General features: G+C 30.3%; 8 protein-coding genes across 8 annotated transcripts; 2 read left to right on the top strand and 6 right to left on the bottom strand.

The window, feature by feature from the left end:
- Window positions 1–1,872: 1,872 nt before the first annotated feature.
- GO595_006327 (uncharacterized protein) lies at window positions 1,873–2,400 on the bottom strand (the record flags this gene model as incomplete). The annotated part of the gene is made up of 1 exon (XM_067919668.1): window positions 1,873–2,400. One exon carries the CDS (start codon window positions 2,398–2,400, stop codon window positions 1,873–1,875), a length of 528 nt encoding a protein of 175 aa, XP_067773507.1.
- Window positions 2,401–3,757: 1,357 nt separating this feature from the next.
- GO595_006326 (uncharacterized protein) lies at window positions 3,758–4,165 on the top strand (the record flags this gene model as incomplete). The annotated part of the gene is made up of 1 exon (XM_067919667.1): window positions 3,758–4,165. The coding sequence occupies one exon, from the start codon at window positions 3,758–3,760 to the stop codon at window positions 4,163–4,165; it is 408 nt and encodes a 135-aa protein (XP_067773506.1).
- An 866-nt stretch (window positions 4,166–5,031) lies between these two features.
- GO595_006325 (cAMP-dependent protein kinase regulatory subunit) lies at window positions 5,032–7,197 on the bottom strand (the record flags this gene model as incomplete). Its single annotated transcript, XM_067919666.1, has 1 exon — window positions 5,032–7,197. One exon carries the CDS (start codon window positions 7,195–7,197, stop codon window positions 5,032–5,034), a length of 2,166 nt encoding a protein of 721 aa, XP_067773505.1.
- Window positions 7,198–8,023: 826 nt separating this feature from the next.
- Window positions 8,024–10,216, bottom strand: GO595_006324 (ABC transporter family protein; the record flags this gene model as incomplete). Its single annotated transcript, XM_067919665.1, has 1 exon — window positions 8,024–10,216. The coding sequence occupies one exon, from the start codon at window positions 10,214–10,216 to the stop codon at window positions 8,024–8,026; it is 2,193 nt and encodes a 730-aa protein (XP_067773504.1).
- Window positions 10,217–11,627: 1,411 nt separating this feature from the next.
- GO595_006323 (small GTP-binding protein) lies at window positions 11,628–12,209 on the top strand (the record flags this gene model as incomplete). The annotated part of the gene is made up of 1 exon (XM_067919664.1): window positions 11,628–12,209. The coding sequence occupies one exon, from the start codon at window positions 11,628–11,630 to the stop codon at window positions 12,207–12,209; it is 582 nt and encodes a 193-aa protein (XP_067773503.1).
- Window positions 12,210–14,506: 2,297 nt separating this feature from the next.
- GO595_006322 (uncharacterized protein) lies at window positions 14,507–15,205 on the bottom strand (the record flags this gene model as incomplete). Its single annotated transcript, XM_067919662.1, has 1 exon — window positions 14,507–15,205. One exon carries the CDS (start codon window positions 15,203–15,205, stop codon window positions 14,507–14,509), a length of 699 nt encoding a protein of 232 aa, XP_067773502.1.
- A 562-nt stretch (window positions 15,206–15,767) lies between these two features.
- On the bottom strand, window positions 15,768–16,631 carry GO595_006321 (Protein MEMO1; the record flags this gene model as incomplete). The annotated part of the gene is made up of 1 exon (XM_067919661.1): window positions 15,768–16,631. One exon carries the CDS (start codon window positions 16,629–16,631, stop codon window positions 15,768–15,770), a length of 864 nt encoding a protein of 287 aa, XP_067773501.1.
- A 57-nt stretch (window positions 16,632–16,688) lies between these two features.
- Window positions 16,689–17,105, bottom strand: GO595_006320 (uncharacterized protein; the record flags this gene model as incomplete). Its single annotated transcript, XM_067919660.1, has 1 exon — window positions 16,689–17,105. One exon carries the CDS (start codon window positions 17,103–17,105, stop codon window positions 16,689–16,691), a length of 417 nt encoding a protein of 138 aa, XP_067773500.1.
- Between the last annotated feature and the right edge of the window lie 10,365 nt (window positions 17,106–27,470).

Below are 27,470 nucleotides of genomic sequence, written 5' to 3'. Positions count from 1 at the left end.
TTTCAAAATAGTTATATATAAAGTTATTATCGAATTACTTAAATCGTTTTCATGTCTTCCTAATGGAAATTGTAATGTCCCAAGTTCATATCCATAATCCTTAAACTTCACCGATATATAATTTATCCATTTAAGATATGATTCATCTTTGTTATCTTCGACTTCATTTTGTTCTTTTGTTGTTAAATATGGACAAAATTCGCAATTCGTTTGGCCAATCGTTTCGACACTAAATAACTTCGGCTTTTGCTCAGATAAATCATAAACAATCGAGTCGAGCGCCTGATTAAGTTTTGAGTCATCCGAAAACTGAATTTGTAACTTACGTAATTGTAATATTATTTGACTTAACCCAATTCCAACTGTTGATGATTGTGTTGTTTGAATACTTTTAATACGTTTTTCGCGTTCGTTTTTGTTCTTCTTCATTAATATGATGAAGATTAATGATAACAATAATAAAATTAATGTAAATATAATAAACGTTAATGAGATCCATCGATAAAATTGTGTTAATGAATCATCAACACTTATCGCTGAAATGACCTCAAAAACTGTGACATTATGTAAAGAAATCCTTTGGAAATAGAGTAAATATGGCTCCCCATCAATGTCCGCCTCTTTGATGTCCCCAAATTCCATATCCGAAATTTCATATGATATCTGATTCCATAAACTCGAATTGAGTTCTTGAAGCGTTGGATACTTAGGAATACCATTGGAATCAATCGATAGTGGTGGTACTGTACCATTTTCGTCTTCCATTATAACTCCGCCATTTGGTACTCGGAATACAAATTTGCATTCAAAAGATTTAGTAAGTTCTTGGATATACGTGTCAAGATTAATACTGGTGCCTGTGAGTGATTTATTGAATATGGATTCGGATTCAATAGTAAGAATGGTCGTGTTATCGATGATATGGATTTCATATGATTTATATATATTTGTAAATTGTGGACACTCTGTAATGTGGCCTTCATATGTTGTGTTTAGAATACTACTTTGATTGAATTGATAACAAATATTGGAGGTAATAAAATGAATGAGATAATTTTCGCTATTAAAAAAAATTATATCACAATAATTGTCATTTTTTTCTTTGATGTAGAACCGATATGGACTTGACGAAATTTTTTTTCTGATTAATTTGGAATATTTGATAAAAGGATAAAGACCATCTCGATTACATTGTACGAGATCAGGCGAAATAATACCTGAAAGAAATTTGGATGATATTTCGATCTTAGAAAGTCTACCTTTTGCAAGTGAAGAAATTGCATCAGCATGATGTTTTAAATGTTGTTTTAATATCATTTTAATAGTTTGCATTGTAAATCCTCTTATTCTTGCCCATGGATAAATTAAAGCAACCAAAAGTAAAAATGCTGAAAGTAAAAATGAAACATTTCGAACAATTTGAATTTTTTCTTTGATATGAAAGGTACTTGATGGCCTTTTAGATGGCTCATTAATGGATGCATTGCGAAATCGAGTATTTAACTCAGAACTCGCAAAACCACCAGTTTTCAAAACACGAGATAGGATAGTCACTTTTTTCCATAAAATAAATTAAGTGATTTACTAAAATCTGACAAAACAATCAAAAAACGTTTAAATTTATCGTGTAGTTAAAAAACACCGTAAAATTTAATCACAGAATTCTTCCCAAAAAAGCCGCTAGAGATTTCGCGATTAACTTCAATAGAGAAGAGGAGGTTGGATTGAATTTTGAATGCAATGAACACCGAAATTGTGTCGATTACACAAGTTTTTCAATAGTATTTAAAAGCTGATAAAATCGACATATATATTATTTATTCTATAAATTTTTAAATTTTCTATCATACACAATGAGTTTTCCGGCCGCAATTAGTTTTCATTCTCCCAAAATATCGGAAGAGGTTCTGTTGATGGTTCTTGATTTGATTTATATTGAGTATTTAACCGTATTTTCATTGTGTTTGGTGATTCATTGAGTGGACGCATTGAACACATCCTTGTGAAGACTTTTGGCTTGTTTTCCATTTTCAATAAGTGAAGATCACGAAGTCTTGAAACTTCTCCAGCTGTTTTTGGATTCATCATCCATTCCATATTTTCGCGGAATGCCTCTGAATCTTTTGTTAAGCTTAACCATTGTGTTTTGTAGTAGAGATTTGTATTCTGTTCTTGAGGTAATGCGATAATAGAATCACCACTTTTGATTCCATAGAAATCGAAAGTCATTTTTTCCAATAGTTCTGTACCGTTGTAGATGAACTTTTTTGGATTTTCAGGCCATAATGTTTGTAATGCTGATATTTGACCAGAAAGCTTTGCTGATATCATTCTTACTGGCTGATAAGGTGTGCATACCAATAAATCGACTCTGCGTGAATCTTTATCAAAGACGGACATCAATATTTTTGAGTTGACCAGACCAAAAACGCTGATTTGAATTGAATACCGCATCGCTAAATACTGTGCACAAAATTTTCAATACATTTCATTGAATTAACAAAAGTGATGTGACAAAATAACTTGTAGTTTTCCTGAAACAAATTCTCGATCAAATTTTTTATTGTTTTTTATTCCTCAATTCAAAGATAAGAACATAAAGGACGCATTTAAGTAGCTTAATGGCTTATTATGTATTTTTACGAAAACTTCATTATTTATGAACGTATCGTCAAAAAAAATGAAAAATTATAACTTGTAAGTAACTAAAAAAAAATCATGTCTTAATGGATGCGTTTGTAATAATGTTTACAAAGTTTAATTTTGTTAATCTTTTTAAGGTAATCATATAACGAAAATGAAAAAATTAAAATTCTCGAATTGAAAGTTGCTGAGTACTAAAACAAGAACATTTGCATGGACATAACACTGATTAAAATTTGTTTTTCTGATTATCTAACGATTCCGTACGTTTATATTTTTATTTTTGCAATGACAGAATCCTTCCAACAAATATATTCTAATTACATAGATGCAATGAATGCGAAGCAAAAAAGCATGGATGCATTCGCTAAGTTTAATTTTAGATGGCTTCGAAAAATTCAAATTGAACTTCAATTAGATTCCATTTCAATTCCTCAAGATCAAAAAAACGATGATGTTGAAGAAGCTCAAATAAGCAAAGAGAATGTAGATGAGTCAAATATTCAAATTCAAAAGAAGAAAGGAACTCCAAAAAAGAAAAAATTAAAACAAACGAAAAAGATAACACCTAGTGGATCAAAATCAAATTTATCAAAGAGTGCCGCTTCACAGAAATTGGAAAATACAAATAATAAAGAAATTGAATCAGAATTAAATGATGAAAAACAATTTCTTGATACAGGATCACTGCTAACAAATATATTACCGGATGGATTAGATATGAAAGGAAGGCCAACAATTGAATTAAACTCGGAATATATTACCCAATTTACAAATTCTAAAGAATTCAACAAAAGGTGGAAAGAAAATTTGAAGCCACAAGTGTTAGATAATAAAGGAACCAACTCCGCATAAATTACATTTCAATTTTCATCTATTTTAAAAAGTCAAAGTTATAATTTTGGTATTTGAGCTTATGTGTATTTGTCCTCGTGTAAAGACATTATATGAATTATAGGACATGTGTCATTAAGAGCTGATAAATTTTCTTCGTTGCCGTTTATTTTTATTTTATGTTAACGTTCGCTAAACAAATTTTCTGATATCACAATTTTATGAAGTTTATAATGTAAATTACACATTTTTATTGAATGGTTTATTTATTCTCCACAAAATGAATGAGCAACAAATCACAGCAACATTAATCAAAGTTCTTTCATCCGAAGTCAAAGACACAAAAGACGCAATTTATCAGACTTATTCTTCCATGAAGAAAAGAAGAGAAAAATCACAAGAATATTACCAACCTATTAAAGCATTATCAAATGCAATACAACAAACAAGAATCGGATTTTGTCAACAATCTGAAAACTGTGTGAAACAGATAGAAGGAGAAATTGAGCAACTTAAACAAATTCAAAAAGATAATGCCATTTCAAAGGAAGAACTACAAAAAACAACAGAAATGTTAAACAGCACTCCACCCCAAGGTGATGATAGTCCACTTTCGCTTGCCATCAGATCACTCTCAGCCATGGCACCATTTGTTTTATTTGCTCTAATCAGCTTCTATTCTTCCTAATTCGCTAATTTTTCATCTTGTAATAAATCATTAAATTGTTTTTTTTTTTTTTTTTTAATTATCTCGTAGCTAATATGCTTGTCTTTTATAAAATTTGCAAATTCAAAACGCTTTTTTTAATGTTTCTATTTTCATAATTCACAGAATTCATTAATTGATTGTATTTCATATGTTTAGTGTTATTATTTAATGATGAATTATCACCATTAGATGGATTTGATACAATTAATTATATCCGTTCAATAGTATATTACAATTTGCTTTAAAAGAATGGAAAGATGTTGATTTCTTAACATTTGGTAATTATTCATTCTGTAATAAGTCATTAAAGTAACAGTTTTTTTATTTATCTCATCAAATACATTGTATGTATTACAATGGGTTCCAAAGTTTTTGATTCCTCCGTAATATGGCATGTTTGTTTTAGAGTAAGATATGATCCAACAAGCTAAACCTTTAGATTGTATTTATCTTTACACTATATATTGGAAAAAATGCTCACATTATGTATTATATTAAAGAATCAAATTCGTGTCTTGATAAAACGATCATTTGAATATTTTATATAATTAATTAATGACTTATTATCGCGAAACAACAAATTCTTTTACTTAAAATTTATTTAAAATGCTTTTTAAATCAAATCAGCATATATACATCACTGTGAAATAGATTACGCATGAATCTAAATATAAAAATTAACATACGTACAGACTGATATCAAATTTCATCCGAATGATACTTTATTCGAAAATTGCCAATTGTAAACTTCACTTTGTGTCACATTTTAAGTATAAACAGAAAGAGAACGTTATCAATGTTCATTTTATTTATCCAATCATCAATTTAATTTATTCTTAAATAATTTAATAATTTTTCATATTTTCCTTAAATATCTCTGAGCATGGTCCCAGGAGCCTATGGAACGATGCTCTATCCAACTTCACCAGCTTACAGTTCTCCAATGCCACAATTGTTGCAGCTCTCGGTGTGTTTTGCATCAAAGCCAATTCTCCGAAGTAGCTTCCGCTCTTCAAGTGGCATACCTCGTGGTTCACACCTTTGTCGTCTCTCTTCAGCACTGCGCACTCACCCTCCAATATTATGTAGAACTCGTCGCCGTTGTCTCCCTGTTTCATTATGACTTCGTTCGGCTTCGGGTTCACTGGCTGTAGCGCGTCCGCAACTAACAATATCTCATAGTCCTGTAGCACCTTCAAGAACGGAACATTCCTTAGCAGAGACTTGTAGCGCTGCCTCTTCTTGTTGTGCTGCTCCTTTAGCAAGTACAGATATGTCGTTTGGTCAATCGCCCAGCACTGGCACGGACCGTCTGCAATGATTGTCGCCGCGCGCGTGCTGCCGCTGATGAGTGCCAGCTCGCCGAAGTATTGCCCAGGATTCAGGACAGCAACTTGCACTTCGCGGTCGCCTGTCTTCTTTAGAACGCGCACTTTGCCGCTGCGCAATATGTAGAAGTTATCCGGCAAGTCGCCCTGCCGAATGATGACGTGCTTGTCCTCGAAGTCTAATGGGAACATTGCGTTGACTAAAGTCTCCAATTGGTCGTCTTGTAGAAATGAGAAAAGATCAACTTTGCGAACGGACTCTTGGAGCGATTTAAGAGTCTCAGGATCTTTGGGAACGACTTTGATGTCGACAACATCGTTCGACGTCATCCGCGATGACATTGCCTTGCGCCGGTATGCGCTGCCGTTGCGCGCTAAGATGGCTGGGTTGATGGCAGACTGCCGACGCCCGGTGGTGCGCGCGGTAGGGACAGAGTTCATGATGCTCGGAAATGCGGCGGAGCGACCGGAGAAGGTGGGCCACTCTTCGATGGAGGAATTGTCGTCGGACGATGGAGGATGGAACTGGTGAGATGCACTGTACTTGGGCATAGTCTCGGCAGCAGAAGGCGGAGGATTGTACTTAGGCATAGTTTCGGCTGCTGATGGTGGAGGATTATATTTGGGCATTGTCTCTGCGGCTGACGGTGGAGGATTGTACTTGGGCATGGTCTCGGCAGCAGAAGGTGGAGGATTGTACTTAGGCATAGTTTCTGCGGCTGATGGTGGAGGATTATATTTGGGCATGGTCTCTGCGACTGATGGGAATGGTTGGTATTTTGGCATGGCCTCTGTTGCTGGAGGTGGAGGATTGTACTTGGGCATGGTCTCGGCAGCAGAAGGTGGAGGATTGTACTTAGGCATAGTTTCTGCGGCTGATGGTGGAGGATTGTATTTGGGCATTGTCTCTTTGGCAGAAGGGAATGGTTGATATTTAGGCATGGTCTCTGTTGCTGGAGGTGGAGGATTGTATTTAGGCATAGTTTCTGCGGCTGATGGTGGAGGATTGTATTTAGGCATAGCCTCTGTTGCTGGATGTGGGGCATTGTATTTGGGCATGGTTTCTGAAGCAGGTGGAGGAGCACCATATTTGGGCATTGTCTCTTTGGCAGAAGGGAATGGTTGATGTTTTGACATGGCCTCTGCGGCTGATGGAGGTGGATTGTATTTGGGAATTGTTTCTGTTGCTGGTGGAGGAGCACCATATTTTGGCATTGATTCTTTAGCAGATGGAAACGGTTGATGTTTTGGCATTGGCTCCGTTGCTGGTGGTGGGTTATGTTTTGGCATTGGTTCAATCGAAGGTGGAGGTGATAAATGTTTTGGTTTTGTATCTTTTGTTGAATGCTTTGGTGCTATTTCTTTCGGTTTGGGTTTGTGCACTTGTTCTTTTGTTGAAGATTTTGGAATGGTTTCAGAAGTTGTTGAAGATGTTGATGGTCTTTTTTGTTCTTTAGATTTTTGAGGTTCGTGTTCTGATATAGGCTTTGATTTCGATATTGGTTCAGCTTTAGTGTCTGTATGAGATTTCTGTGTTGTTTGTTGGTTTTTTGATAGAAGTGATACAATGAATGATTCTGGATTTTCTGGTTGTTCCTCGAGAAGCGATACTACGATCTTTTTTAATAGTTCTTTGATTTTCTTGCTTTCAATATACTGCTCTGGACTTTGCCGGCCATTCATAGAATATGGAATTTGTTAAAAAAGTGTAACCGATGCAAAAAGTCGAACAGCAAATATTTATTCAATTTTTCAGAAAACTGTTTTCGATCCTCATCCATTCAAAATATTGTCACTTTTATAAAATAACGTACTTATAATAATCAGCAAGAAAAATTCCCAATTTCTTCCAAAAATTTATTTGCCAATTAATTATTAAAAAAAAAATTAATGAATAAATATGATTTATGTATACATAAAAATTTTTTAGTTTTAAAATAATATGATTTTTTTTTCTTTGTTAGTTTTGTCACAAAAAGTCAAAACAACCACAATCCAAATTTAAATTTTAGTCGAGTTCTCAAATTTTATGGTTGGATTTATTTCCTTCTTCATTTATTAGCATTAAAATCTAATGCTGCCTTTAACAAGTTAAATGTTGATGTAATTTTTGTTGTATTATCTGATTTGCGTATATGCAATTCATTTTCTGTTTCTTGATTTTTTCATAAAGAAAAACAAACAACTTAATATCATTCTGATAAGTTATTAACTATTCATGCTTAACATCACTGTTAGAGTTGACTTTTGATACATAGATACTCGGATTCACCGCCACTGTCATTCATCTGATTTGGGGTCATCTTCATATTTTAACTTAACTTAATAGAATCGACCTTTAATGAAATAAAAAGGATCAAATTCATCAGATTTTCCATGAGTTGAGACGTCTTTTCAAGTATCATATGTCGCTTCTCTTCTTCATGTTAATACGGCCGTATTTGAAGCTCAATATAACATTTAAAAAATATTTCATTTATTTCAATTCGATGTTTCATACCACACATTCCTAAAGCAGACTTTTGTTCATTCCATTTCCTTCTTCGTTCACAATTCTTCTGTGTGCTTCGTCAGACTTTATCACCAATTCGAGGAACACCTTTTCCAAACTTGACGACGAGCACGTGAAGTATTTTATACCGATATTTCTTTCCACTGCGTTTTTCATTAGTTTGAACAACTTATCTATTTTGATATCATTTGTCGGTATTGAGTATACTCTATTTCTATTTCTAGAAATAGACAATTTCGCAGATGGCAAATTCTCACTAAAGAATCTTTCGACGTTTTCATTAATTGTCGAATTTTCTTGATCCAATAAAACGTCGACTTTCCATTCAGTACCGAACTTATTAGACAAATATTGCGGCGTTTCAATTACATATATACAGCCATGGAACATGATCGAAATTGTATCGCATAAAGATTCGGCTTCTTCAAGTAAATGTGTACATATCATTATCGTCTTTTGTCCACGATAACGATTTAGTAAGTCATGAACATGATGACGTGCAATTGGATCTAATGAAGAAGTTGGCTCATCCAATAACACAACATTAGAATGTGACATTAAAGCTATAGCTACTGCGACTTTTCGTGCATTACCACCACTTAATTGTTGCATAGTTTTGTTTCGATGATCTGTAAGTTCAAGTTGTTGTATTAACATATCAGTTTCGATCTTAGCTTCACGTGGCGTTAATCCAAATATTTGCGCATAAAAGTTCATTTCTTCAGTAACAGTTGTTAAGTTTGTTAAATGATCATTAAATTGTGGGCAAATAGAAATACGCGAATGATTCGGACTATTAATATCAATTCCATCGACTTCAATGAATCCATTACTTACTGATATTTCATTTGTTATCATTTTCATTAACGTCGTTTTACCTGCGCCATTTGTACCTAAGAAGCCAAATATCGAACCATTCCGTATACCAAATGATACATTATTTACTGCTGGTATTACGTTACCATTTGAATTATAAAACAATTTACTGACATTACAAACTCGAACTGCATATTCACCTGGTTGTGCATTCAATGCTTGATTTGCTGCATTTATTGCTTCTTCTGTTGTTACTTGTGATTGTTGTACACGTGAAAAGAAATCTTTATGTTTCATATAATCACTTCTAGTTTTAAGTTGTGGGATTTTAACACGTAAATATTCAATTAAGAATAAGACAAATCCATATATTACTATGTTAGCTAATGAAAATGATAATAATATCTTCGAATCTTCATATGAAGTCCATAATTGTTTAAACGTTTGTGTATTATATTGTAATTCTAATGTAAGTGAATATGTCTTATAAAAATTGGTGATTGGTATTAATGCAAATACATATGATAATATTTTACGTCCATTTTTGTCAGTGACAAATACTTCAAGCATCAATGATAAGAATAAGAGTAAAATCATAACAAGTGAACCAATGGTACTTGCAACTTCAGGCTTTGTGAACATAAATGAAAGACAATATAATAATAATAAAATAGATATACCTGAAACATAAATCGAAAATAACGTAAGGCCAATATTCTCACGGATGGTCTCAGCACCAATTAAATAATAAATAAGCCAAAGAACTGTACTAATGATGGCCCATATAATATAATCAAATATGAATGATGAGATCCAATATGACGAGATTTTAACCCCACAAATCACAAGATATGGGCGTTTGGCTGACTTACAATCATCTGTGGTTATGGTGGATACTACTGAAAATAGACCAAAGTAACCAATGATTAAGTAAAATGGAATCATGGCACCAATAATTTGTATGACCATGGACTTGAGTTCAACAAAAGAGACATTAAGTGCTTCCATGCCTAAGGAAAGCCCAATAGTGCGGTAATATTGAATAAATGCTTCATCAGATGAAGTTGTGGAATCATTGTATAAAAGCGTAACTGGATAATATGTGCTGCTAATGCCTTCTTCAAATGCAAGTCCAAGAATAATATTGGAATTAAAAACGCCCTTGGAAACATTATATGTGTACGAATTAAACTCTGAAATGGTATCAAAGGAAATACGTTTAGGCCATTTGTTAAGGTCTTTATGGATTAAGTTAGAAAGAGATGTTGATAAATTTTGAACAACAGAATTATTAACGAGATTTGGTGGACAAACTATGGCATATGAAGGTTCATCTGTTCTTGTGAATAAGGCAAAAGTATGCGCACTGTCCATTGAATCAACAGCTTTTAGTACAAAATAAAAAATCATAACAAGAATAATTGCAATAACAGCTGGTAATACGATTTTAAGAATAGATAGCCTAGAACGCCTTAAAATTAGGAACCGTCTCTTGAAAAGTAGCCAGATATGACCCATATCTCAGTTCCAAAGGTAATAAAATGACAAATTGTTCGGTTTTGAAAGCGAATCTTTTCAAAAATATCGGTTCATTGAATTTTGTGAAGTACGATCGTATTTTGACAATGATTTATCTTGGTAAAATATAAAAAATGTGTTTTTATTAAATTATTATTTTAAAATAATTTAAATTATTTCTATTTAGTCATTTGATTAGAAAGTCATAAGGACTGTGTGTGAGTAGAAAAAACATTTCTTTTTTGTTTAATTTGATCAGGGATATCCAATTGTTTTTACATCACGCTCGTGAAAGATATGATGACATAAGGTACCAAAATACCACGGATTTTAGTGATAGATGAATGCAAAAGCCAGAATAAGAAAGAGTGGTTCTTGAAAAAGATATTCAAAAAATCTTCAAAGATGGGAAATTCGAATATTATGTTTATTACGTCATTGGCGAATTGTTTGTTTGCGAAGAAATCTATGTTGCCTTATGTGAAAAAGGTTTTTAAAACCAATTAGTGATTCAATGTTTTCAACAAGTTATAATTTATAAATTGCATGTTGTTGCATCAAAACACTATTTTAATAAAATGTAAAACTTAAAATTTTTTGGAGTGGAAATTAAATTCATGAATTAAATAATTTTTTTAGGAATTTTAAAGATACCATAAAAAATGTGTTCTAAATTGTATTTTTTTGAAATTATCTTTTCCTATTTTGGGTACACATGAGTTCCATTCAGAGAACAAATCTTTGCTACATTGGTTACTAATTCTGTTGTTCTTGGTTAATCGCGAGCTACTTTTGACTTAACAAATTTGTGGCTATTGCTAGTTTATTATTACCATTTGGAATTTTGAACCAATCTCTTAAAATGCATCTCATCTATTTTGTATATCCACTATACAATTGTATGCAATAGTTACAATAGTTTTTCTTATTTCTTTTCAAATCATAAAATAATAATTAAGAATGATAATTAAAATGACCATTTTATATTGGTGGGTTTAAGAATTTTTTTAATTTCGAATTTAATTTTGTTTATTGGCTGAATTTACAAAGCGCTTTGTGAATCTACACTGTGATATAAAAATATGCAATAGGGTTTGTAATTAGTTCAGCTAATAGTTGTATGAAGCTATGATTTTCCAGACATCTGATTTCATATTTTAACATCCTTACTTTTACAGATTTCCTTCATTCCATTTTATCACTCGTTTTGTGATTATTTTCAGATTCTGAAAAAGTTGTAAAACGAAAAGTGGCAGGTATTTCTGAGATGGATGACGAAATAACAGTAAAAGTCGTTTTTGTTGGTTCTTCAGGTGCTGGTAAAACATGCATCATATCAAAATATGTAAATGGTATATTCTTGGCTTCAAATTCATCTACAATTGGAGCAAGTTATTTTTCAAAAACTGTTCAATTTCAAGGTAAAACATATAATATTAACATATGGGATACTGCTGGTCAAGAATTATATAAGAGCCTTGCCCCAATGTATTACCGCGGTGCAGTTGCTTCTTTTGTAGTTTACGATGCTGCAAATTACCAATCTTTTATTGAAGCAGAAAGTTGGATCAAAGAACTTCGAACAAATGCTCCTCAAACTTTGATTATTTTGTGCGCAAACAAAATTGATCTGGTTGATGAAAGGAAAGTTAATTACGATGAAGGTTTCAAATTAGCCAGCGAACAAAAAGCAAAATATGTTGAGACCAGCGCCTTAAGTGGAGCAGGCGTAGAGCAAGCATTCGAAATTGTTTTTTCATATGTATCAGCTCAACCAAATGTTGTAAGCGAACCAGTGAAACCACTTGTTCCTGCTACAAATACCGAAGAGAAAAAGTGCGAATGCTAATATTAGAGATAAGTTCATTTGAATCTTATTTTTCAGAAACAATCACGAAATAAATAAAAAGAAAGAATCTATTTGTTTTATTTTAAAATGTTTGTTGTGCAATTACTTTAAAAATAGAAATTATCACATCTTATTATTTTACCATTTCATCAGTTCGTCCTTTGTTTGGTTTACAAAAATAATTTTAACAAAATATTGCATAGGATTTATCAAAAAGTCGAACTAAGCTGATTTTTCTATTGAATTAAAATTTCAAACCGTATTTCAACACAGAAACAAATGAGGTAAATATTTTTTATGATTATATCACATTAATAATATTTCACATTATTTTAGAAATCAATAAAATATTTATATAAATTTTATATTTTTATTATTGCTCATTTATTTTTTGAAAATGAAAAAATTATAATAAACTTGTTTTAAATCAATTGAAAATTTAATATTTAAAATAATTTTGTGTTATTACAAAAAACATTTTTCAAACCTATAAAAAAGCTCGAATAAATGAAAAAATCTTTACAAATTGTAAAAGATAAAACTTTAATTTTGAATTCACCTTTATAAAATGTTTATAATGTGATGCCATCTCTTATATAAAAATTTATGTTTTTCGATTGTTAAATAAATTTTTTTGTATTTAAATATCTTCTTATTTTTTGGAGAAATCAATATTTTTATTTGATGAATCATAATCTACATATTCAACGATCTAACTTTTTTGTAGAAGAACGTGCAAACAAGCTCAACGAAGAACTTGCAAACATTGTAAAATTAGTTTCAAATTTAAAGATAGAAAACGAAACATTAAAAAGAATATATGATCTTTCTATAATTCACTTATTACAAATTCAAGATGATTTGGAAATGAACCGTCAAATATTTAATAAAATGAGAGTAAAAGTAGATGGAGCTTCTTCACCAAGTGAAAATTTAATTCAACCAAATAATATCATTTCGAATTTAACACAAATGAATGAATTACAAATTTCAAACATGCAATATGAAGTTGAACCAAATAATATCAATATTAAACTTAAAGCATCCATTAGAACGAATAATCTTGTTTGCTCAGTGTGCTTTCAAAATACAGGTGAAAATATTGTATTTAGTAATGGTAAAACAGTATTCATTGTATCAATTAATGATGGTAAAATGATTCAATCATTTAATATACCAAATTCAAATAATATTCATGATTACACACCTAGATCAATAAGAGTAAGTCCTGATTCTTTATATATTGCACTTGGAGGACCAGATAATGCTATTATTATTTATTCTATTGAGCAAAATAAGATAATAGCAAATCTTGAAGCACATCAAAAGCAAATATCTTCTTTGTTATTCTCAAATGATTCAACAATATTATACTCAAGTGGTTATGATGGAATTCTATGCGTTTGGGATTTACAACAAATGGCATTAAAACAAATGATTAAACCCCAAAAAGATTCATCAAATGAAATGATTGTTTCACTTTCTAAAGATCCTAATGAATATTTCATTGCAACAGGACTTCTAAATGGTTCTGTTGGAATATATGAACCAACTTTTCAACAACCAATGAATAGTTTTCAAGCGCACGATTCTAACCAATGTTTACTTAATTTATCAATTTCTCCTTTTGATGGAACATTTGCAACTTCGTCGCATGATAAAACAATTAAAATATGGAATCTTCATGGTGTTGCATCATGTAGAAGAATTCTTCAAAGTCATACAGATATAATATTAACTATTTGTTTTTCACCACTTCAATCAATTTGCTTTTCTGCTGGTAAAGATGAATCCATTAAATGTTGGGATTACAAAAAAGGGGAACTTTTATTCACCTTAAAAGGACATAGAAATACTTTATTTGAGATTGCTCATCATCCGTTTCAGAAAATATTTGCTTCATGTTCAGGCGATGGAATGGTTTGCATATGGGAATATGTTATTTGAATGCAAATAATTAAAATAAACATTGTGGTTTAGTTCAAAAATTTAATTAAAAAACAAAGCTCATTTGTGATAAAAAAGAAACTTAATGCAAATATTATTTAATTTTAATATTTATAAAAGAATTTAACAATGTGTAAAATGTGTATGTGCACAAGGTCTTATTTGAAGAAAATTTTAAAATTTAACGGTCAAAAATAGGCTATTAAAAGTGACAAATAAAACATATTAAAATAAAAAATAATAAAGAAAAAACAAATAATCATATATAACCAAGATTTACTTCAAATATATTTTACATGAGTTTTTTAGGTGATTAACAAAAATCAAAAAAATCATGATTTCAAAAAATATCATGATGATGGTGAAAGATCCGAATCCATGTAAACATTACGTTTTTGTGCACTAGAGAAAGAAGAGTCAGAGAGACTGGATGTATCTGAAGAAGAAGTACTGTATTGATTAATATGATAACTACTCATTCTTGCTTTTTCTTTGTAACAACAAGCTAGTTTTATTTGTGATATGAGAACTCCTAATAATAAAATACCAACAAGAACTGAAATAGTACCGACAATGGATGGGGCAATAGAAGTGAGTAATTTGTCATCGCATGTTGTTGAATTTAATGGGCACTGTATTTCAGTGATAGTTACATTTGTATGGCCACAACAATTTAAGAATGTTTCAAGTTTTTCTTTTGTTTCATTATAAGTTGAATCTTCCCAAATAAAACCGATCGAATCAGCAATGTTAGGAATTTGTGAGAAGCAAATAACTGCGAAAAAGATGAAAAAGGCACCCAAAATTAAATCCAAAAATGCAAGGAATCCATTTGTAACACAACTTCTTTTGCAACCAGCAGTAATTGCAACAATGAGGGCAATACATGAAACGACTATACCAACAATAACAATATAATAAATTATTGGTATTGGTGAATCAATTTTTGCTAATATGGTAAATGTAACAAAAATTGCAAATATTACAGCTGCGAGACCATTTAAAAAAACTGAAAAGAATATGTTGCATGTAGCTTTGTTGCAACCCATTTTTTTTTAATTTTTCAGCAGGTTTTTGAATGACAGGTTGTAAACATCACAAACTATAGAAAAAGTCATATTCATATGACTGTGTTTTTCCGTTAAAAACCGTCAATTTAAAACACACAATTTTAACATTCGCCGGCCGGTGTAAAAAAGTGACTTTGACTTTGCACAAAACACGAACTCCTTCGAACTGTAACGCATTACCAAATGAATTAATAGTTTAAACTACATTATCCAACAAAATGCAAAGAAAAAGCCAATATTTTTTGTCAAAACTTCAATCGATCAAGAAAAAAAAACATTTTTTTTTCAGAAATAACAAATATGATATTACACGCGGTAATTAGGCTTTCTTCAAAAAATTTTCTGGGAAATCCAATTCCAAGTTAGAGAGAAAATTAACCACTTTTTTTGCCAAAATAATTTACAACAAATTGAATGCTTTCCCTCATTAACCGCTGCCACGGATTTGAATGAATTACGCGTAATAATATTTTCGGTTTTTCACAAGTATTGAGAAGTTTTTGAGCTCAGTGAAAAGTGGCGAAGTTGACCACAGAAATCTTTACTCAATCCTAAAAATACCAGCAGCATATGAAACAGATGTATCATACTTAGATCTTACGACAGATGATTGCGAGTAATGCGGCCAACTTACATTGTATTTGCTTTTGATTGTCATCATAGCAATTTTTATTGGAACTTCGCCACATATAGTATCACCAGTATCTTTTATAAATTTAGCAAAAGCATTTACATCACAAGAAGAAATTGCTTTCATTCCTTCTTTGTCTAGTCTTTCAATATTCTCATTAATAGAAACATTTCGATCAAGCAAATAAGTATAATCAAAGTCACTTCCCCAATGACAAAAGTCAGATGAAACAACTAAAAGAGTATCTGGTTGATTCACAATTGGTGCTAAAGCTTCTGCAACATTTTGGATCGCTTCAGGAGAAATATCACCGATCATAATTGGGATAATAGAAAACTGTTTGTTCTTAAAAATGTATTTGAGTAAAGGACATTCCATCTCAAGGGAGTGTTCCTTTTCGGCAGTCGCCCTGTCCAACTTTTTGAATAAATTCCCGTTAGACGATAACAATTTTTCAATGGTATCGGTGTCAAATGGAATGTTGCCAAGTGGTGTTTCAATGCTTTTTGCATCTGCAATTGTACAATGGTTAATATAAATGTAATGAGATGGACCAAGGATAACCACACGGTTAAACAATGATGTGTCAACAGCTTTAAATGCATGAGCTGCCGTGGATACCGAATAAACATATCCTGCATGTGGTGAAACAATAGCTTTTGTTGTTCCCTTCGCATTTGGGTCAACGGAGGCCTCGGAAAATGCCTTATCAAGCATGGAAATCAATTGGCGGCCGACGGGGTACCATGAGTTTTGGTGTGTTGCTCTTTGCATTGAGCTATTTTGACTACTTTACATCGTAAATTTTACCAAAGTTTACACAAAAGTGCTCTAACTTTCTGTTGATGAATCAGAAGAAGAATCTGATGAGGAAATATTCTCTTTTATCTGTTCGCTGTTGCTTTCTTCGTTCTTATTTTCAACATTGATTTGAATTTTTGGTTCTTCTTCTTTTTCTTCAACTTTGATATTTTCTGATTCAATTGGATCATTAACCCTAAATTTTTGAACAGATGTTTCGAAAACTGATGCATATTCGTCACTTGTGAATACCCTTGGCGCCTTATTTGGAATAACAGTCTTTGATCTGGGACTAATAGCTTTATTTCTTTTTTTCTTTTTCTCTTTTGTGCTTTCTGCAGGCGGCTTTAGTTTTGGCAACAGTGGATCAATGCCGAAGTTTGTATCCTTTGCGATATGTTGGAAAGACTTAGCGTACGACACATTATTGTTACTATTTGAGGACATTTTTCTTGTGTTTTTTGTGTCCTTTTGTTGTAACATTTGCCAATGCATTTCGAGAAGTTCTTTTTCTCTTTTTAACTCATTTATTAATATTTCTTTTCGTTCTTTTATACTGTTTTCAAGAAGCAACTCTTCGTTTTTATGCTTTTGTTCAAGTTGCGTTTTCGCTTGTAAATAATCATTGTCCATTTGGTTTTGTTGTTGTTTAGTTTCTTGTGATTGAAGCGCATTTATTTGTTGATTAACTTCTTCGGCTTTAGTATAATCGCCAGTAATAATTAAACTTCGTTCAATGTATTTAAGTTGCAGTAATTTCGTTGAGGACTTACGGTACTTCTCTGGATACTTCTCGCTCCATACGTATTGGAAATTTTCGTTTTCTTTTTCGTGTTGTCGCTTAAGTTTTTCGCGCGATTTTTCAGCCTTTTCATCAAATTCGGATATGCGGTAATTATGGTCTTCTGCTCTGTGTATTAGTGCGATTGTAAAAACAAGAATTGTATTCGATAACAATCCTTGTTAAGAAACATACTGTTCATCTTGCCGTTGTTTAGCTCTTTTGAATTGGGTTTCTTTATTGTCGTCGGTGATTTTTTGCTTCCGATTTTGCTCATTGAGTTTGACACATAGAATTAATTGATTCGTAAGTTCACATTTTTTGAATTTACGCTTGGCAGCACATGACTGAAGATATTCTCGAAGATGAGCAGAAAAAAGATGAAGCTCTTTTTCTGATAAATCAGTAAGTGCTTCATTAACTTTTTTCCGCTTTGATGACATAAGGGATTTTCGAAGATCAACAAATTTTTTATTCTTAGATGTTGATATAAATATTGGTTTCACAGATTTTACATTTCTTGGTGATTCAGATTTAACGTTCCGTTGGGAATTTAAATTCGAATGCTGTGGGGTTTGCGATACACTTTGTGTTTGGCTCAAACTTGATTGATGAGGAAAGATGCTTCTTGCTCTTCTTTTTATTATAATTGTTCTAGTTGTTCTCATCAATGAACATTTTTTCACAGTGTATGTTAAAAAATTGACCTACATGAAGGTGTTTCTAATGATTATAGCTAAAAGATTCTCCACCCACCCCAAATATTTGTGGGAATTTGAATATTTCACAAATGTAAAGTAAATCTCTTATTTGATGTTAAACCATTTATATTGAGTCAATAACCACTGGGTAAACCATTCAAGGCTATAATTTTTGAGTCGATCTTGCATCTAATCAACCAATTTTATGATCATATGCATTCACTTAGACAAAAAGTTTATATTGGATATAAGTATCGTTCTCAAAGTTGATAACGAATGTTCCAAACAGTACCTTATAAAAGTGAAACTTTGCTTTCTTTAAGCATCTCAGAAATTGATTTTGTTGACATTCTTCAGTATGTTGCAATTGCCATTGGTTCTTCAACGTCAATTAAATCTTGATTTTGGATAGAAGGTCGTTCAAGCTGCTTATTATTCACATCTCGTATTAGATCCCTAGAGTACCCATTAATTCTATGTATTTTACTATTATTTTTATTTTGACCTATCAGTTCTATTCTGCCACATCACCTTTTTTTTCATTGTATGTGACATTTGAGGTTTGTTATTCATCATACAATTAAAAGTAAACGGAACTTTTGGAGAAGTCTCACAATGCCGATCGATTTCTTCATAAATTGGTAACAAATCTTTTTTGACATAGCTGTATGTTAGGTTTGTGTATGATCCTAGCATGATGAAGATAAGTAAATACCTCACATAATACATTTCATAAACAGAACTCAACACTTTCCACTCGAAATTCTAAAAATATGTTAAACAAGCATTTAAAAAAAATTACAGAATTGAGATAGGGTCCTATTCTCTAAACGGTCGTTCGACACCAAATATAATAGAATAATCTCGTTATCTCATTATATCAAATTTTAAAAGATATATGATAAAGATTAATAATAACAGCAAATAATATTCTTATGTTATTATAAGACGAAAACTACTCAATGATTTCAACTTCCAAACTAACGTAAATTGCTTTAGGTATCAGCATATTAATGGCGAATCGCGAATTAATTCAAATTCGCGACACTTAACTTATCAAAAAGTGACATTCAATCTACATGTCAAAATTAATATGTTGCTAATTATTCCCAGGCCGTTTACTTTTTTTCATATGAAAAAACATCAGCAAAAGCGATTTATTATACTGCAAAATATTCAACAAGGATATTCAAATATGGAAATGAAAAGAAAAACAAGAATAAATATTAAAACAGTTGCAAAGATCATAATGATGATTGACAATGGTGAAAATATTTGTATAAATTTAGTAAAAATTGGGGCACCAACAAAGCAAACACCAGATTTAGTCGAATATATCAAAACAATGACCGGAAAAAACAGTAGAATGTCAAATGAAGAATTGGCCAATATATGCAATTCATCAAATTAATTTCTCAATATTCCAAAATCAACGGTTCAGACATTCAGAAAAAAATTAGGATTCAAGTTAATACCACCTATTCGTACATTTTATCTTACTGAAGAAAAAAAAATTGCAAGAGTCTTTTTTTGTCGCAAACACCTATTAGAAAAAAAAAATGGGATAATATGCTTTTTACGGATGAATCCTATTTATGGCTTGGAGATGATGAATTGATAGATGGATCCGGTCTTATTCCAGACATGAACCAGCCTATGGAGTAGGAAAATGAATTTTAATGCAGGACGGAGCCACGGCTCACACATCCAAAATAACTATTGATCATATGAAAAATTATGTAAATATTATAGAGAATTGGCCGTCGATGTCGCCTGACCTCAACCCTATTGAGAATCTATGGTATATCATTAAGGCGAGAGGATATGAATTAAATCCGCAAACAAAATAGGAACTAATTGAATATACCTTTGCTGTATGGAGTTCAATTTCTTAAGAAGTTATAAATCACCTTATTGACTCCATGGAAGAGCGTATGAAGGAAGTAATAAGGAATTTTGGTGGGCCAACAAGCTTCTGAATTTTCTGAATAAAAGTGAAACTTCTTTGACCAAATTTTATTCCCAAATGTAAAATATATCCAATTTAAAACGATCGTAATTAAGTCAATTATTTTTGAATTATTTCTATCGTATGGGAATAATATTTGGCAACACTTTAGCTATCAATTCATTACAATATTATAAGAATAGAGCATTACAAAAAATTATAGTATTACCCAACAATTCAGTGATTGATTATGCATCCTTTTTCTGATTTCTTTCAAATGATTATTTTTGTGAAATCGAAAAATCACAAAAAAGTGATTTTTCATATCGAATTAATTTATATTATCACAATACTTCAGTATTCCATTTATTTGTTAATAATGATTTTTCCTTACGCATTATGTTTTTGGATGAAAAATATTATGAATATAGTTGGACACAAAAAAACAACTTTGTTAAGTTTAATATTAAACTTCCCAGAAAATAAAGTTTTTGAAATTAAAAAATTACATAACATCCAACAACCTTTGGAAATTTGAATACTATATATTCAAAAAGTGGAGGCCCGTTTCAATCATAATAAAGAATTCGAATTAGGTGTAATTTGCATTCAAAAATTGGCTTTCAATTTGTTTTCTGATGAAAATATTTTCGTTCAAGCTCATTTTGGATAATTTACAATTTTCGCTATGTTTTTTTTGAATAAAAATAGTATTTGGCAAAAATGGTGTAAAATTTAAATGTTGTAATATTTCATATTCTGCATTTTGATTCTTCTTGTTATATGTTAATTCTCACTTATATGTGCTTATTCTCACCTATATGTGTTTCTTTTCATTATTTTATGTACCAACATTCGCTCAAATCATTCAAATATAATTTGACAAATATATAATTTGAACGACTTTCATTTGATATAGATAATATATAGTGAACATGGGGTATAGTTAAAAATGAATTCAAACTTATTCTAATTTCAGAAATGGAGCTCATATGATTAATTATATTCAAAGAGTTTACAAATCAATGTTTACATGCCTATTGAATTGAATAATTTTCCAGAAAACGAATTGGGAGCCGATTTTTGAATGCAAATTACAAATTATTCAAATTCTTTATTAGGATAGAATGAAGTCTTCACTTTTTGAATACTGCCCATTCAAATTCCCCACGGTTGTAGGATAGTACCTAAACGTCCTATAATAACGGTCACTTGAAGAGTAAAATTTAACCTGACCCCCACCCCTAGTACACTTTATACTGATCACCTGTCTACGCCGAATTATAAAAAAAGTGCTCCGCGGAGTCGGGCTTCGGCAGGTTTGTGATAAATGCACTCATTCGCCATTAGGGCTCTCTTTGGGGGAGGGGGTACATTGGTCAAAAGAAAAAGAAAAAAAGAAAAAAATAGATTGCCCATTGAGTGAACAAACTTTGTTATTATCACTAATGTGCTGAGTCGAAAAGAATAAAAATTTAATCAGAAAAACCGAAAAAAAAATTGAAAATATCTTAAAAATCGATTGAATGGTTTACTCAGATTGATGGTAAATTAAATATATAATTAGAATTAGGAACATATAATGTACTTGTTGTCGCAACTATAAAATTAGTTCCGGATATATAAAATGGTACTAAAACTGGTAGGAATATTTTCGAAATAGCACAAAGATCATATAAAACTGATGGATATCAAAAAAAAAAAAAAAAAAATAAATAAATAAATAAATAAATAAATAAATAAATAAATAAATAAATAAATAAATAAATAAATAAATAAATAAATAAATAAATAAATAAATAAATAAATAAATAAATAAATAAATAAATAAATAAATAAATAAATAAATAAATAAATAAATAAATAAATAAATAAATAAATAAATAAATAAATAAATAAATAAATAAATAAATAAATAAATAAATAAATAAATAAATAAATAAATAAATAAATAAATAAATAAATAAATAAATAAATAAATAAATAAATAAATAAATAAATAAATAAATAAATAAATAAATAAATAAATAAATAAATAAGTAAATAAATAAATAAATAAATAAATAAATAAATAAATAAATAAATAAATAAATAAATAAATAAATAAATAAATAAATAAATAAATAAATAAATAAATAAATAAATAAATAAATAAATAAATAAATAAATAAATAAATAAATAAATAAATAAATAAATAAATAAATAAATAAATAAATAAATAAATAAATAAATAAATAAATAAATAAATAAATAAATAAATAAATAAATAAATAAATAAATAAATAAATAAATAAATAAATAAATAAATAAATAAAAAGTTCAAAAAATGTTAAAATATTTAATGAATCACAATCGGAATAAATTTGAAGAACTATGGCCAGTAGAAGCTCACAATCAAAAAAGAAAATTAGAAGAATATAAAATTAGACAATTCATGAAGATTAGTCAGGAGATTCGAAGAGAAAAAATTATTGGATATGGGCCAGGAGCCATGGAAATAGAGACGAAATTCATTCCAAAAACGTTAAAAAATAATGGGGGGGGGGGGGGGGGGGGTTGGGAGGGATACAACAGGTTTTCCCTGGTTCTGATTCTGAAGCAATAAGAAAAAAATTCAATAAGGTACATATCACTAGTCAAAATGACATGTTTCTTCAAACAAGGCTTGATAAAAGCATTTTAACTCAATAAAGTGTCTCCTTAGATTGTATTTAATATATCAGCCACTTTTTGAGATTCCACTTTATCAATGTAGTCATAAGAATTACGATAGGGAACAGTTAACAACTAAAATGCATTTGATAAAAAATAAAGTATCCAATTTCTTTTTTTTCATTATGGTTGGGGAAATGTTTATGGAACAAAGTGTTCTAATGTAATTCTATTAACATTACAAATTGAATTTAATTCTATCGCTAAACCAGTAAATATATTATAACCATAAACTTTGATATCGTCTATTGGGATACCAATATATAAATTTATAATAATTATCTACAACATATTCATCTACATCATATAATTCTGAATATTGTCGGACTTATTATTTATCATATTCAACATTAGTATCAGCATTTATTTCTCCTATCAATATTTCGGGATTAAAATTTTTGGAATTTATTTGTGTTAACATATTATAATATAATAATAATTCCATATATTTATTATTATAAAAACCTAGTTTTATAGGTTGTATAAAAATGAATATCAATTATCATCTAGTGCATTACAGCTACCTATTTAGGGAAATTATACAAATTTAGATATTGAAAAATATGAAATTAATTCAGATAATGTTAATAGATATAATTGATATACCTTTGGATATCCACAACGTTGGTTAGACTCACTCATCCGTAATAAAGCTATTGGAATTATAAAACAATATAATTATATATATATTATAAATATATAATTAAAATAATATATCAAGTCAAATTCATTAGTATTATATGTATTATTTGAAAATCGAGTTTCTGAAAAAATAATTAATGATTTTTTCATTGATGTATTCAAATGTTTTTGCCCTTGGTGATATAGGTGAATTAATCAAGCAATTTTCTTCGATACTCTGTTTGAGTTCATTTTCATTACCACTGTATGTGGATCATTTGAGGTATAAATTTTTAAATCAGAACGATAAAAAGCATGTCGATTGTTCTCTGAAGTCGTTGCACTCAAAATAGCTAAGAGAACACGAGCAATTCGATCGACTGGGGTACCATTTTCATATTTTGAAGTTGTAGAACGAATTTCATTTTCAAAGACGCCGAATGTTACTAAATCGAGTGGTTGGAATAGATGCGAATGTGGAGGAATAGCTACAAATCGTTCGTTGTTCTGAGTCAATTTTTTAATCATTTCATTATCGGATTGCTATGCACAATTGTCACAAATAAGAACAGTTGGTTTGTCCCTGAATTTTTCATCATTTCTCAAATTTCGAATGTAAACAAGAAAAAAATCATTAATATTATCTGAAATGATTTCCATCGAGGCATAAGCAGATTCTTGATAACGTATGATAATATTCTCTTCAATGCGAATTCCTGATCGCAAAATTTCATTATTAAGAGTCTTTCTTGAGGTTATCATTAATGGTATTAATACATCACCAGCCATATAACTAGTAGTAATTAATAAGATTTTTTTTTCTGCTTCATCTGCACAATATTCAATTCTGGCATTTTTCGATAATGAAGGGATAACCACCTTTTTCGTTTTTCTATTGGCCAATTCCTGTTGACCAATCTCATCAAGATTAAAAATCAATTCTGTCGGCAAACCGCTCACATATTTTTCTGAATTTGAAATATGTTTTGAACAAGAACTCCTCGATAAATTTATTCGATCTTTTTCCTGTGAATAAGGCTTGGTCTTAACAATTTTATTTTGATGTCTTTTAATAAAATTACGATATGAGTATAGAGAAACAGCAATATTAAATAGTTAAATAATATAATTACGAATTATAATCGTTCTTCACATACATTAGCTTAAAGGGTTGGGTTTTTATTTAAACTTTCACTATTTTATTAATTGCACGACAAAAATTTCCCCTATCGACTTCAAAAATTGAAGCAATTTTGCTCTCAGTCGTTGTAATAACATTATAATCTTTGATTATGATATATATTGCGATTACTTGCTTCATTCTAGATTTCGCATTTATCTGCATCCGATAATCACGTAATATGTATCTGACATCAGAATTGAAAAATTTTGTCGATAAAACATGTACTTACTGAGTTTCAGTGAATGAGGGCTTTTCTTTGAGGCTCATTTGGCGAAAAATAAAAAAAAAAATGGAAAAATTGCCATCTGAACGTATTTTGGTGTAAACAAAAGTGATGTATAATCTAATTCTCAGAAAACTTTTTAATAATAATATTGTGTAACAATTTTTTTTATGAACCAGTGGTCCATGAGCTACCACATGGATTTTGATAATTTAGTTCAAGCTACTGTATCTGTTGAACAACAAAGGATTGCTGAAAACACAAAAAGAACATATAATTTTTTGTTGCGTTCATATGACAATACGATGAATCAAATTCCTAATGCCCCCGAACCATATCCCATTACTGAGAATAAAACAGGTGCTTTTTTGGAATTCTATAGGGGTCAACACCCTTAAACAACCTATTCCTACCTTAAATCATTCGTCTCGACTGTTGTATTCTATTTAAAAAAAGAATAACTTAGATGATTTTACGAAAACAAATAATTTTAAGTCGTACATGCTTGGTTTGAAAAGAATAATGAAGGGGAATACATCCCCAAATGCGAAAAAGTATGTCACAATACAACTTATTATAGAAATTGCAAAGAACTAATCAAAATGTAAAAAATGAAATAAAATATATGACAATAGAAAGTATGTGCTTTTATGGCTTTTTACGAATTTCTGAGGCGTGCAGATTAATGTGGATAGAAATAACATATGATCAGGACTGAAGTTTGGTATTACTCATTCCTTATTCTGAAACAGATCAGACAGGGAGGAGAGTCAATGTGTACATTTGTCGTTCGAACACAATATATTCCCCTTTTCTATGGTTACCAAAATGGAAAGAATTAAGTCATATGAATGAAGAATCGAATGTCATTACATTATGTGATAGAACAGTTAGGAGAAAGTTTGAATTGCAACTTAAAATATTGGATTAGTGAATCCAGAGTTATTTAACACATTCTTTTCGTAAAGGGGCCGATCATTAAGCATCATTGGCTGGAATTGCTGATTGCAAAATTAAAGCCCAAGGAAGATGGATTTCTTCATGCTATCAGCGTTATACTTCTATCCAAATGGTTGAGGCTGGAGATGCAATTACAGTAAAGATTTGATTATTAACTCAATTTAAATTTGCTCATATAATTTTTTATATGAGATTGAAAAAGTTGTTACACAAAATTATTTATCAAAAAGTTTTATGAGAATTTTAGTATGTTGTCTAGGTTTTTGATTAATTCATAATAGTATCATATTTCGCACATTTATTCGGGTCATAAATTATTTCAAAGTTCTCAGATTTAACTTTCTCATTTTACCCCATAATTTTCATTTATTTTTTCCTCTAGCTACTCTTTTGATCATACCGATATAGATTTACTTAAGTTAACGTTCGATCAGAAAGAGAGGGTAAAACGTCAAAAAGTACCTAAAAGTGACATGAATAAACTAACCAAAATATCAATTAAAAAAATGCTAAACACTTTATTAATGTATATCAAATATATATAAGAATTTGACTCAAAAAGCAATGGATTCAAAAAATAGCGGGATACACAAGCCTAGGTATGTCTCAACATGAAGATAGACAGATTTATAATGGAAAACATATTAGTCATGATTCAATAAGAAAAGTCGATAATTCTATTGACAATGGCCAGGATTATTTATTATATGCGAAACATCAGGAAGTTTAAATTCGATGAATGATAATTATATGTCCGTCTTGTATCAATAAACGATGGATGATTTTTGTCTTTCGTATACTACAGAAAACTTGTTTCAAAGAAATGATAATGATTCTAATCTATTGTTAACTGGAGATGTTATTCTGGAAATTTATTTTGCACATAATTATGTTATAAAGTAGAAAACAGAAATAGTTGAAATTAATGTATAAAAAAATAATGATACTAATTACAATAATTCTCATTTAATGGATTTAGTTTCTCCAATTGCAGCAGAAGCAAATAGAAATACGGACATCCAGATATTATATGATATTTATATTTATAAAATTTCGAAAATTTTTTGTCATCCAACCAGTAGGTTGCTTCAAATATACAGAAACTGTAAAATGTGAAATGAGGTAAAATTGAGAGAGGAGTTATCACCCTCATTCATTAAATCTACATCCCGCATCTTTTTGAATGATTTATGCCAATCGTTATCTTAAGATCAATAAACATCTCAATCATCGTGACCCAGACACATATGCATTTTCCAGTTATTCTACCCATGCAACATACGAATTATGATAGACTAGCTGGTGATAAGAAAAAACATTTGAATAATATTTTAGACTTACTGAAGACTCCAACAAGATTGGCAGATGGATCAATTCAGAAAATTTCTGATGAAACGAAAATACCAAAAGGTATGCTAAAAATCTAGCGAATCCAAATTCGACATTAATTGTACATGGAGTCAAAGGTGTATCAAGAATACTTAATAAGCAGATTGAAGATTCGATATATACAAAGATTATGGAAGATTATATTCAACAGAGAAGATATTGTTCGTTGAAAACAGTCCAGACAGTTGCAAAACGAATTGTCTGTAATCATAAGCCAAATTTTAAAGCAAGTAGAACATGGGCCGAAGGATTTTCAAAAAGATACAATCTCAGTATAAGGGTATTACATGTTA

Source organism: Histomonas meleagridis, assembly GCF_020186115.1.
Source record: "Histomonas meleagridis strain 2922-C6/04-10x chromosome Unknown contig_43, whole genome shotgun sequence".
Classification (NCBI taxonomy): Eukaryota; Parabasalia; order Tritrichomonadida; family Dientamoebidae; genus Histomonas; species Histomonas meleagridis.
This window is presented reverse-complemented; position numbering and strand designations above follow the sequence as displayed.